This window comes from Prosopis cineraria, unplaced genomic scaffold (genome assembly GCF_029017545.1).
Source record: "Prosopis cineraria cultivar Desert tree isolate PC_DT_omini unplaced genomic scaffold, ASM2901754v1 PC14, whole genome shotgun sequence".
Classification (NCBI taxonomy): domain Eukaryota; kingdom Viridiplantae; phylum Streptophyta; class Magnoliopsida; order Fabales; family Fabaceae; genus Prosopis; species Prosopis cineraria.
In genome coordinates this window covers 9,518,192-9,530,304 of record NW_026555345.1, presented here as the reverse complement: position 1 = coordinate 9,530,304, position 12,113 = coordinate 9,518,192, and the positions used below count along the sequence as shown (strand labels likewise).

The 12,113-nt window shown below is 36.3% G+C and overlaps 1 protein-coding gene across 5 annotated transcripts in view; it reads right to left on the bottom strand.

Moving 5' to 3' along the window:
- The window catches only part of LOC129293755 (SAC3 family protein A), a 29,507-nt gene extending 18,036 nt beyond the window's left edge, over positions 1–11,471 (bottom strand). For 2 of the 5 annotated variants that reach the window (XM_054931852.1, XM_054931853.1), the window contains exons 1-5: positions 11,131–11,471; positions 10,928–10,999; positions 1,910–2,749; positions 1,136–1,564; positions 588–689 (exon numbers count right to left, since the gene is read on the bottom strand). In XM_054931852.1, coding sequence (XP_054787827.1) covers positions 588–689; positions 1,136–1,564; positions 1,910–2,749; positions 10,928–10,987 — 1,431 coding nt within the window. In that variant the 5' untranslated portion in view covers positions 10,988–10,999; positions 11,131–11,471. Of the gene's footprint in view, positions 1–587; positions 690–1,135; positions 1,565–1,909; positions 2,750–10,927; positions 11,000–11,130 lie in introns of those variants that run through there. The other 3 variants (XM_054931855.1, XM_054931854.1, XM_054931856.1) reach the window with 3 other exon arrangements.
- Between the last annotated feature and the right edge of the window lie 642 nt (positions 11,472–12,113).

Sequence of the window (12,113 nt, the reverse complement as noted above, 5' to 3'; positions counted from 1 at the left end):
TACGTACATGTCTCTATCATTCAGCATGTTACATTTACATATACATTATGTTTGTTAATCAGATTTTAAATAAATATTTTTAAGAAAAATTGAAGCCAATTATATACTTACATGATCTGGAAGTTTCTGGCCCCAATAGAATCCCAGACCACATCATGGTTGAAGGAAGGTTATATAAATGTGATGAATCATCTTAAAACATTTTCAGCAATTATATTCCGAGAGCATCAGATAACCACCTTTGTTAGCAGTTTAGTGCCTAAATCAAGGGCCCATACTGTTAACCATGTTCTGTCAGTTAGATGCTTATTTTCCTTTCCTAAAATATAGGAAAGGATTGCTTTTATCTTTTTGCTGCTATTTTCTCTCCCTTCTTTCTTGGATTAAAGTAGAGTAGCAGGTGTATACCTTCTCCAATTCTGGTACATATTCAATTGAATAATATAAAAGGTGAACTAAGCTTCTGGGCTTCTTCAAGCTTCAATATCAGCATAGTGCAAAATACAGAAGGAAAGGGACAAAACAAAAGGCTATTTTAAAAGAAGCTGCAAAGAACTCAACATTTTCTTGTTCCAAATAAAACTTACTTCCTTCATCACAGCCTGACTTGCAGCCATTTGCTTATCATCTTTACATCGAGCCAAAGCTCTTTCAACATAGCCCCGTAGAGACTTTGGGAACATACCAGGCTGCAAGGGAGAATATTTTAAGCAATTAATTCAAAGATAAAATCACAGCCAACTTGGTTACAGTGCCAACATGATTTATCATATTTTTAATCAACTCCTGAGAATAAAATGCTCCCAATACAAAATTAGGCTCTTTGCTCCAACTCTGGCCGTATTACTAAGCCTTTGCATGAAATGTTTCCAAAATAGATTCTTTACCATATCAATGAAGACTAGTTCTCCAATTTTCAATTAAAATGGCACTTAGCAAGCATGTTGACATGATTATTGGATCCACAAGAAGCTTCAGCAAATTCAAAAGCTGGACTTTCTATAAAGTTCTAGCATAATGCTACAGTCAAGCATTTCTAAGCACCATTTTTCTATAAATTAATTGGTAAATGATAATTAAACTATGCATATTTAGCATCAATATCAGTCAGTATCAGTGGTTGGACAAATCTCACCTTAAGTATAGAATTGACAGCATCATTAGAGGTTACTTTCTCCATTGGCTTTGGCAGCGAAACACTGATATAAGCAGGTTTTGGTGCTGCACTGTTCATAGAACTATCTTTCTCGGCTTTGGGCAATCCTAAAGTCAAATTTGAAGCAATCCGAGGATTTGTTGGAATCTGCAATTTGCTTACCCTTCTTGTATCCATAGATGGAGCAGCTTGTATGGGAGTCGAAGACACCTGTTGCGGAGAAGGAAACTGTAAATCTGTTCCTTGAGAAGATGCAGTCTTTTGTGGATCCTGAAATTTATCATAAGAAGATTTTAAATCCAAAGGAGTTTGATAGTTTGGCTGTATAGTATTATTGTGGTGAATTTGAGAACTTTGAGCCCCATGTTTCCAGTAACCATCATGAGCACCATAAGTTACTGCACCAGGCTGACCATAAGAAAAAAAGAGTCAGTAAGTTAACCAAAAAAACTCTAAATCAACAAAACCGAATGAAAATTTCCTAGGGCATCAAAGCCAAACAAGTCTAGTAACGTTCACAAACATTTATAGCACAACTATTTGTGCACTTTCACATCTCAATCCCAGCAATCATGTCCTATTTTTACATCAATTCTGGTACATATAAGACATGGCAATGAATTATAATGTGATTTATCATACATATTATGAATAACAATTTATCAGCAATTTTTTGGCTAATTTTTTGTCTGTAATCTTGATTCACTATTATTAACAGAATCTATTTTCTGACTCTATAAGGATTCTCCAAACCTGTGAAGAAGCCATGGTAGATGAGTTAGATTCTGGCCTCCAATATTGTGCATATGATAGCACGGGCTGGCTATTAGGAGTTACATAGCCACTACTAGCTTCAGGAATAGGACAACCTAAAGTAGACGAACTAGTGACAGATAAGTTCTCTGTCCCTGGGGCACAACTGACTTCTGTTTGGCTGTAATAGTCTGCCCACTGTTTGTATTGTTGCTGATATTGCAGTGATGTTGTTGCAGTACCAGAACTATAAGCACCTGTTGAATCTGGAGCGTAATTTGTATATGGATGAGATGAATAACTTGAATAATTGCCATTATTCCACATTGTTGTCTGATTTCCATAGCTGCTATTTTGGTAGCCTCCAGGAGTCTGATAATCACCAGGATTGTAATAAGTGCTTGGATAACTTGCAGATCCAGCATAAGACCCAGTATTCTGAAAGGAGGAAAGAGGCTGATAAGGAGCACCTGCGTTTTGATATGCTCCTACAGGCTGTGAGTAGGTATGATTAGGTTGCTGCTGGTAGTTGCTATAGTAGCTTGCGTATCCCATGCTGCCATAACCATATGGATTAGAAGAACTTGGGTATGATGTGTATGCATTGTAATCTTGTGGTACATTAGCTGTTCCCAAATTTGATGAATTACCAGCAACTGATGATGCATTTTGACCATCTTGCATGCTTCTTCCAGGTGGTGGCTGTGTTTGCTGATCATATTGGTAAGGGGCATTGGAATAAACTCCATTTTCATGAACAGTCCAAGACACAGCTTCAGGCCCAGTTGTTGAGTGGGCATATGAAGAGGACTGCTGCTGGTTTGCTTCAATGTGTCGATTCTATTAAGAAAAACACATGGCAAGCAATAATTAGTACCAACAACATGAAAAGCAACGGATAAAGATATGTAAATTATGCCCAACAAGAAGCTCAATAAGAAATGAAATTACACAACTGATGCAAAGATGATAAAGCACGTATTGTCAAAGCAGAAAGAAGGTGTGAAAGTAGGCAACAAGACAAAACTCAAAGAAGGTATTTAGTAATCATTTATGGCTAGTAATAACAGAATTTGCATTAATCTCAAACATTAAATAGTGATCCAATAATAGCTAATTACTCCTTTACATATGAGGAAATGGCATGAATGCCCATGAACCATTTCAGTTAAGAAATGAGGGTTTTTTTTTTTTAAATCAAAACACCAAAGTGGAGATTGTGGAGGTTAACATTCCCTGTGCATGCATCTTGCCATGTGCATCATGTTCGAATCCAAATGTTTTAAAACTTTGCTTATCATGACAAGTCCTTCCAAAACAAGGAGGCAAAAATCACAGACTCATTAGCTCAAAAAGCTTGAAAATGCTTTCTAAATTCACAAGAGGTTGAACCTCCAAGAATAAACCGTTAGCTGAAACCCACAGAGGGCAAGAAAATAATTTCCCCAAATTAAAGGCATGAGAAGAAACTTCTGATGAAACACTCATATTCTATTCTCACTAAAATAGCTTTCATATCTAGTTTAAATCCACAATAGATGCCGCCCACTCTCCCACCCAAAAAAAAACAACAAAAAGAAAAGAAAAAGAAATTTTATATAAACCAATAGTTGAAACCCACAAAGAGGCCTATAAAATAATCCTCTCCTGAATTAGACGCGTAGGGAGAAACTTCTGATTAAACATCCTCACATTCCATTTTTAAACAAAACAGCTTTATGGCTTATCCAAATCTTTGAGAAGATATAAAAAATAAGGAAAATGTGCCCATCATAGGGCTCAAACCCATGACGATATGGTTGAGGACCTTATGCTTAATAAATAATAAATTAAAATCTATGTAAGAGTAATCAATTGACACCTGTGTTAACCAAAATTAGTCTTAAACCACTCTAACTTTTTCATAAGACGAATCTTTTACAAAGTGAACCATTGAATTAACAGCTCTTGTCACAAAAAATTATCATAAAATTTGACAAGTCTGAAATTGTCTTATGCCCTATCACTTAATAATGTACAACATAAATGTGAGCATGTCTGTGGGTAAATCACACGCAGAATATTTACAATTATTTGATTGCATAGTTATAGTTATTCAGTTTCTATAAAATTTCATACTGATGACCAGCATAGTAATTACTTCTAAATCCAATGGTTGGATCAATGAAAATCAAATCCTAAAATAAAATATCCAAAGATATAAAAAAAAATGTCAAATCTTAAGTCAGTTTATATACATTGACACAAATGTATCACCTCGAAATATTAAAATTTTAGAACTTCTTTCAAGATCTAAGGAAAACATAATCAGCATTGCCATGACATTCTAAGTACCTTACACTATTAATCTTCATTTAAAATGTGTGTTCGTGTGTGCATAAAGAAAGGACATTAAACTATATATTATTCAAAAAAATTTTGTACAAAAAAGAAAATAAAAAAAGAACGTCGATTATCTCATCAAGATAATCCATTCTATTCCGATCTTCTTAAGATCCAATTTCCATGTATCGGGGCTGATGATTGAATCCAAAGCAAGTTCATTTGGACTCATCCATACATATGTGATAAGATTCCGGATAACATTCAGACTTATTTACGAAGGAAGAAGCAAAAGATAAATTAGGATTAAATTCATTTAATTTAGTATTTTAATTTTAGATAACTAGATAATTAGTTTTAGATATTTCTTCAGATTCTATTATTTAACTTTTTAGATTCAAATTTTATTTAGTTAGATTTTATGCAGTATTTTAGATTTTAGGAAATTTTATTTAGTTATTTAGATTTTATTCATTATCTTAAATAGTTATCTAAATTTTATTTTAGATTGTATTTAGCATTATAAATATGACTAGCAACCTTGAAGCTAGCATATGAGAAAATTAATAAACTGTCTTTCAAACCCTTTGGAGATCCTCCCAAGCGTGGCTATTGAGAGAAATATAGAACGAGATTCTTGTTCTATATCATCTTAATAGATTTATTCTTATTATTTCTTCCGGTTATTGTGAGCCCTATCAATTTGGTATCAGAGCCATGGTTACTACTCGTACGGGTCAAGAAACAAACCATCCTGACAATTCATCCAATCACTCCCCAAAAAATCAAGACTCAATAGTTTCAGATCTAGCTGCCATAGCCTCAAGACTCAAAACTCTTGATTTATTAAAAGAGAAAATAGAGGCACTTGAAGCCTCTATACTTAACAAAGGCAAACATGCCCAAGAGGGCTCCCGCAGGCGTTATTATGAAGATGAAAGTGAAGAGGAGCAAGAAACTCTAGACGTAGCAGATTTCATCGCACAAAAATTGAATTCCCAAAATTCAGTGGAGGTGATCCACGAGGTTGGTTTTTGAAGGCTGAAAAATACTTCAAATATTATGGCACACCTGAAGAAGATAAAGTAGATGTAGCCTCATTGTCTCTGGAAGGTGACACCCTCGATCTATTTGCTTGGATCAGCCATGAACGAACGCTTCATTACTGGGATGAATTGGTGTCAGCTTTTCAGGAGAATTTTGGACCCCCTGAGTACCAAAACCCCGACGAATTCCTGTGCAGCATCAAACAAGAAGGAAGCATGCAGGAATACAGAGCAGAATTTGCCAAACGATCATCACGAGTCAAGAATTGGCCGAAGCACTGCCTCCTCGGCGTTTTTCTGAACGGATTGAAGGATGACTTGCGCACAAATGTACGTATTCACGAGCCAAGGAGTGTTTACCAAGCTATGAGTCTAGCACTGGAGTTTGAAGGGAAACTTCTCTCTCGTGGGTCCAAGCTGAACAGTCTACAGATCCAGAATCGATATACTTCTTCCTTTCCCTTCGCACGAGAACAGACGACTCAGGCCCAGAAAGCTTCGACAGCGTCTTCGAACTCGTACAGAAACCCAGCAACGTCTTCTTCATTCAACAATACATCGTCGAGCTTGGCCAGACCAGCGTCCATGGACGCCGAGCACCTGCGCAGGAGGGAGAAGGGTCTTTGCTTCCGCTGTGGGGACCCATTTCGACCTGGGCACCGATGCAAGAGTTCATTCTCTTTAATAGAGGTCACTGAAGAGGGCGAAGAGATTATCCCTCCACTCGAAGACGCTGCACTCGAAGAAATAGAACCACATGGAGCTGAAATTTCATTAAATACTATCCTAGGCAGTAATTCTGGGTCAGCAATGAAACTTAGTGGAAGATTGGGCTCTCGACAAGTGTTATTGTTAGTGGATAGTGGGTCCACACATAATTTCATCTCTGATGCATTAATCCAGGAACTTCATCTACCTACTCAATCAATTTCTACTTTTGGAGTTCAAATTGGTGACAGTAGTATTGTGCGCTGCAATCGAATATGCAAAAATGTAGAAGTAGAACTGACAGGTCTAACCATTAACGAAGATTTTTTCCCCTTCACTCTAGGGGGAGCTGATCTGGTTCTTGGTATTAAGTGGTTAGCATCTCTTAACACAGTGCAAGCCAACTGGAATCAACTTTTTATGATTTTCTGGAAAAATGGTAAGAGGTATAAGCTGCAAGGAGTCCCTAATACCACTAGAGGTGCTCAACTTAACTCCATGCAACAAATTGAAGCTTCCGCTGACTCTAAATCTCTCCAATATTTCAACCCGGAACAATTAATTGCAGCTTTTCCATCAGTTTTTGAAGAACCCACAAACTTGCCACCATTTAGAAAGCACTCACATACCATTACCCTACTACCAGGGGCCAGTCCTCCTAATTTACGACCGTACAGGTATCCTCATTATCAGAAAACTGAGATTGAGGCGCAAGTTGAAGAATTACTAAAAAAGGGATTCATTCAGCCCAGTTCCAGCCCATTTGCCAGTCCAGTCTTGTTAGTTGCAAAGAAGGATGGATCATGGCGTTTATGTGTAGATTATCGAAAATTAAACAGCATCACAATTCCAAACAAATATCCGATTCCTAATATTGATGAGTTATTAGATGAGCTACATGGGGCAATTTATTTTTCCAAATTGGATCTACGATCTGGATATCACCAAATTAGGATGGCACCTGATGATATTTACAAAACGGCATTTCGAACCCACTCTGGGCATTACGAATTCACAGTCATGCCATTCGGCTTAACTAATGCTCCAGCCACTTTTCAAGCGGCTATGAACGATTTATTTCGTCCTTATTTGCGAAAATTTATATTGGTATTTTTTGATGATATTTTGATCTACAGTTCCTCCGTTCAACAGCACCAGGATCACTTGCACACTGTCTTGCAAATACTATAGGAAAATGTGTTCTGTGTCAATTTAAAAAAATGCTTTATAGGGAGGCCAAGAGTTCCTTTTTTAGGACACCAAATTTTTGCCCAAGGAATAGAGATGGAAGCTGAGAAGGTAGAGGTAGTACGTGAATGGCCTATCCCAAAAAATGTCAAGGAGTTACGTGGTTTTTTAGGCCTTGCTGGATATTACCGACGTTTTGTGAAGAATTTTGGGATTATTGCTCGACCCCTTACTGAGTTGACTAAGAAGGATGCCTTCTTATGGTCTGAACCAGCTCAAAAGGCCTTTAATCGCTTGAAACTTGCATTAATGACGGCACCTGTTCTACACTTACCCAATTTTGAAGAGGAATTTACAGTTGAATGCGATGCATCCACTGACGGGATTGGGGCTATACTATTGCAAAACAACCACCCCATTGCTTACTTCAGTAAAGGGTTTTCCTTCTCTAACCGCTTCAAGTCCACTTATGATCGTGAACTCCTTGCATTAGTACTGGCAGTGCAAAAATGGCGTCATTACCTCCTTGGGAGGCATTTCTTTGTTAGAACAGATCACGCCAGTCTTCAATATTTACTCCAACAACGTATCACCACCAACACTCAACAAAGATTGATTATCAAGCTTTTACCATTTAATTTTACTATCATCTACAAAGCAGGAGTGGAAAATAAAGGTGCTGATGCATTATCAAGACGACCGCAACACGCAGATTTTTTTCAGTTGGCAGTCCCCTTCGCGCCTGAGCTACATGACCTCCCCTCTGAATTAGCCTTAGATCCATTCACTAATGCAATAATGCAAGATTTGCAAAACGACCCAATATCCCATCCTAGATTCCACCTGGTTAATCAAAAACTTTTCTATGATCACCAAGTAGTCATTCCCTATTCATCCCAGTTACGATCAAAGTTACTAGTAGAAGCCCATTCTACTACCATTGGAGGACACGGCGGTTTTCTTAAAACATTTAAACGTCTCTCGGAGAATTTTTATTGGCCGGCAATGAAAGCAGATGTGAAAGCATATGTGCGACATTGTGCCACTTGTCAGCAAAATAAGTATCAAACTCTGGTGCCAGCAGGCCTTCGTCAACCAACCATTCACCTTTCAAACTAGTATATGGGAGAGATCCTCCTCCTCTACTTCCGTATGTGAAAGGAGAAACACCTGTAGCTGACTTAGAAGATCAACTTGAAACCAAAGATGCAATGATCCGACTTTTGAAGGATGATCTGCGTAAGGCTCAAGACCGAATGAAGGCTTATGTTGACAAGCATCGAAGGGAAGTCAAGTATACTGTGGGTGATGTTGTGTGGTTGCAAGTACAGCCATTTCGTCAACAGTCCCTTACCAAGCAAAAGTTTGAAAAATTATCTCCGCGCTTCTTTGGGCCCTACAAGATTCTTCGAAGAATTGGCAAAGTAGCTTATGAATTGAAACTGCCAGCAGACGCTCGTATTCACCCTATTTTCCATGTATCCCTCTTGCGCCCGGCTTATAGGATGGATCTACCGCTTGCACCAGCTGCCTTACCATTATCAGCTGATTTTGAGTTACATGTACGACCTCATCGAGTCTTAGATCATAGATGGACTCGTTATCATTCGCTTGAACTATTGGTGGAATGGCACGAGCGACCTGTGGAAGAAGCAAGCTGGGAGGACTATGACCTATTGCATGCTCAATTCCCTTCTTTTCAACTTGAGGACAAGTTGAGTTTTCAAGAGAGAGTAATGATAAGATTCCGGATAAGATTCAGACTTATTCACGAAGGAAGAAGCAAAAGATAAATTAGGATTAAATTTATTTAATTTAGTATTTTAATTTTAGATAACTAGATAATTAGTTTTAGATATTTCTTCAGATTTTATTATTTAACTTTTTAGATTCAGATTTTATTTAGTTAGATTTTATGCAGTATTTTAGATTTTAGGAAATTTTATTTAGTTATCTAGATTTTATTCATTATCTTAAATAGTTATCTAAATTTTATTTTAGATTGTATTTAGCATTATAAATATGACTAGCAACCTTGAAGCTAGCATATGAGAAAATTAATAAACTGTCTTTCAAACCCTTTGGAGATTCTCCCAAGCGTGGCTATTGAGAGAAATATAGAACGAGATTCTTGTTCTATATCATCTTAATAGATTTATTCTTATTATTTCTTCCGGTTATTGTGAGCCCTATCAATATGCCATTAATTTGTCACGGTAATGAGGCATCCAACACGCCTAAAAGTAAATGTGTTTATGCCTCATCAGTGAGATGAAAATTAAATAAAGGAATATCAAAGGAAGGTAAACCTCAACTATATCATCGAGATCATGCAATCAGATAATAACAAACCACACATTGAATATAGCATAACATTCGGGACCATGATTAAGCAGTTAGATTAGACATTTTAGATTTTAATTATAATAATATACAAAAAAAGATCTAAAAAGTCATGAACTAGCCCAAGGCTGCTCGCACTAGCCAAGGCTTGCCCAGACCTTGTCCAGACATGGCTCGGACTTGCTTTTGGTCTTCCATGGGATTATGCTTAGCTTATAATCCCAGTCCATAAGAACACTAACTTCTACAATAAAATTTGGGGGTGCTTAAATAGTCCCTACCAATAAAACTACTTTTTTATAATTAAGGACCAACCCTTGCCGTTATCTGATCCAGATGTCTCCACCATAATTTGTTTTGATGAAATAGTGAAGACAGTTGGGATCATGAAACATAAAATATGATTGCAAATCATGTCAGTGGTTCACATGTACTTCCACAAAGCATTGAGTCTTCCAAGGACGGATGTACATTTAAGAATGAGAGAAAGAAGAGCCTCCTTTTTAAACCACAAGATTGGCCTAGGATGAGCCACAACGTTCGGGGCTCGTGAACAGTTCAGGACTCTATATTCTTCTATTTTTATATTTATAGTGATGATGATTATCATTATAAGAAAGTAACTAATAGTTCCCAATAGTAAAAATAAGTTACTCCAAAAATATGGTCAGGAAAGGTGTGATGCCTAAGGTACCAGAGGAAGAGGCAATGGCGCAACTAAGAGGATTTCCCTAAGGGCCCTAGGTCCCTAAAGAAGGCTGCTAACCGGCATCTACTACCAAGAGATCTCCCCAAGAAGGGTTGACCACCCAGCGAGACTACTGGTTGAAAAAGGAATAAGGATGCATAGGCTTATCTTAACCCCTTCTACATGTTGATCAAACTGGCATTGCATGGAAAACTAGAAACTTCATTAAACATAAATTCAGAACGAGACAGTGATCAACTTTTTAAACTTAATGTAGAGAAAGTTAAGAATGGATAAGTATTGCAGTCAACAAAACTTGCTATAACTTACATGCATAGTAACTTTTTGCAAAACACATAATGATGGTGCAAAACAAAATGAACATATATTCATAGACCATGGATTAATGGCATTTCCAGGAGACATGGCACAATGTCACAGGAACAGTGACACCGTAAGGGTTCTCTAAGCAATCCAAATAAATTTTTTCCTTCAAAAAATACAAACGGACCATTGAAAACTGTCCAAATAATACATTTTAGCTCTCAATAGAATATGGATGAAAATGGAAAAGTTCAAAATAGACATAAAGATTCACTAATTAGCATCACAATTCCCAAACCCCTCCAATAATGCCGAATGCAGCTTCTTTCACAACCTTTACCATGAATTAAATTATTTCCACAATCCAAATAAGACAGACAAAGATATTTCATCCCTTACCTCGAATAAATGGGGCTCCACAGGAGCTAAGGTCTCAGTATTACTTCCTTCGTTCGTCATCTCGCGAACATCCTGATCGGCAAAAGCAAAAGCAACGTAAGAAAGCACACAAGTTGCATAAGAAATAAATCAATCACCCATGGCAGTTCTCACAAATTTCCCAAAACCCTAATTAGTTCATAACAGATAGCATCGGTTCTAACCTCCGAAAAGCTCAGAGAAGGGAAGGTAACAACTTCAACGATGCCAAATCGAGGGATCAGATGCACATCGGACGATACAGAAAATTAAAATTTGGGAGCAGAGAAAAAATTTAGGAAAACAACAAAAATTAAAATCAAAAAGAAAGATATTTATGAATGATTAACAGGGCAACAGACAGAAAATGAAAAGCTGCAAGGCAATGGTTTTGCAATAAACTGCTATGAGGATTGTTGGGGGCTACGGTAAACTATTTTTCTGTTTGGTTTGTGAGCAAAAAAAGAAAGTAGAAGACGAAAAGCGAACAAGCGACTCAACAATGGCGAGACCGGGAAGACTTGATCTGCGGTAGAGGAAGATAATTATTTTATCGTTTTATGCAAATGTGTGCTTAATAATAATCATAATCATAATATTAACATTATTAATATTAATATTAAATTTATTTTAGGGACTCTTAATTATTAAAATTTCAATAATTAACCATAATTCTGACTTTGAATTAAAATAATATATGAGTTTATAAAATTGTTCTCATTTAAAAAATAACAAAGAAACTATTAAAATTACAATGATAAATTAAGATTATTAATTAAAAAAACTAATATTTACACTTGAGAGTCAGTTATTTTCTAGTATAAAATTAAAATTCACTTGTAAAACTTTTAAAATGCAATTATAAAAATATGATATTTATTTAAAAATTTATTAAAGTCACTTTTAAATACAGAGTGAATCATTTGTGAATTTTTATACTTCTCAATATATAGATAAACTATTTAAAAAATAAAGAAAAGGCACTATTAAAATTTCTATCATGTGTTTGAACTATTGTTAATCTTAATTGGAAAGACCATGATCTAAAATATTATGATTTGGGACTACTAAAATTACTATTATAAGTTAAAACTATTGTTAGTCTCATTCTCAAATGTAGATTCTAATTTTTCCAACTAAAATTAAAAATAGTCCTAACACATAATAA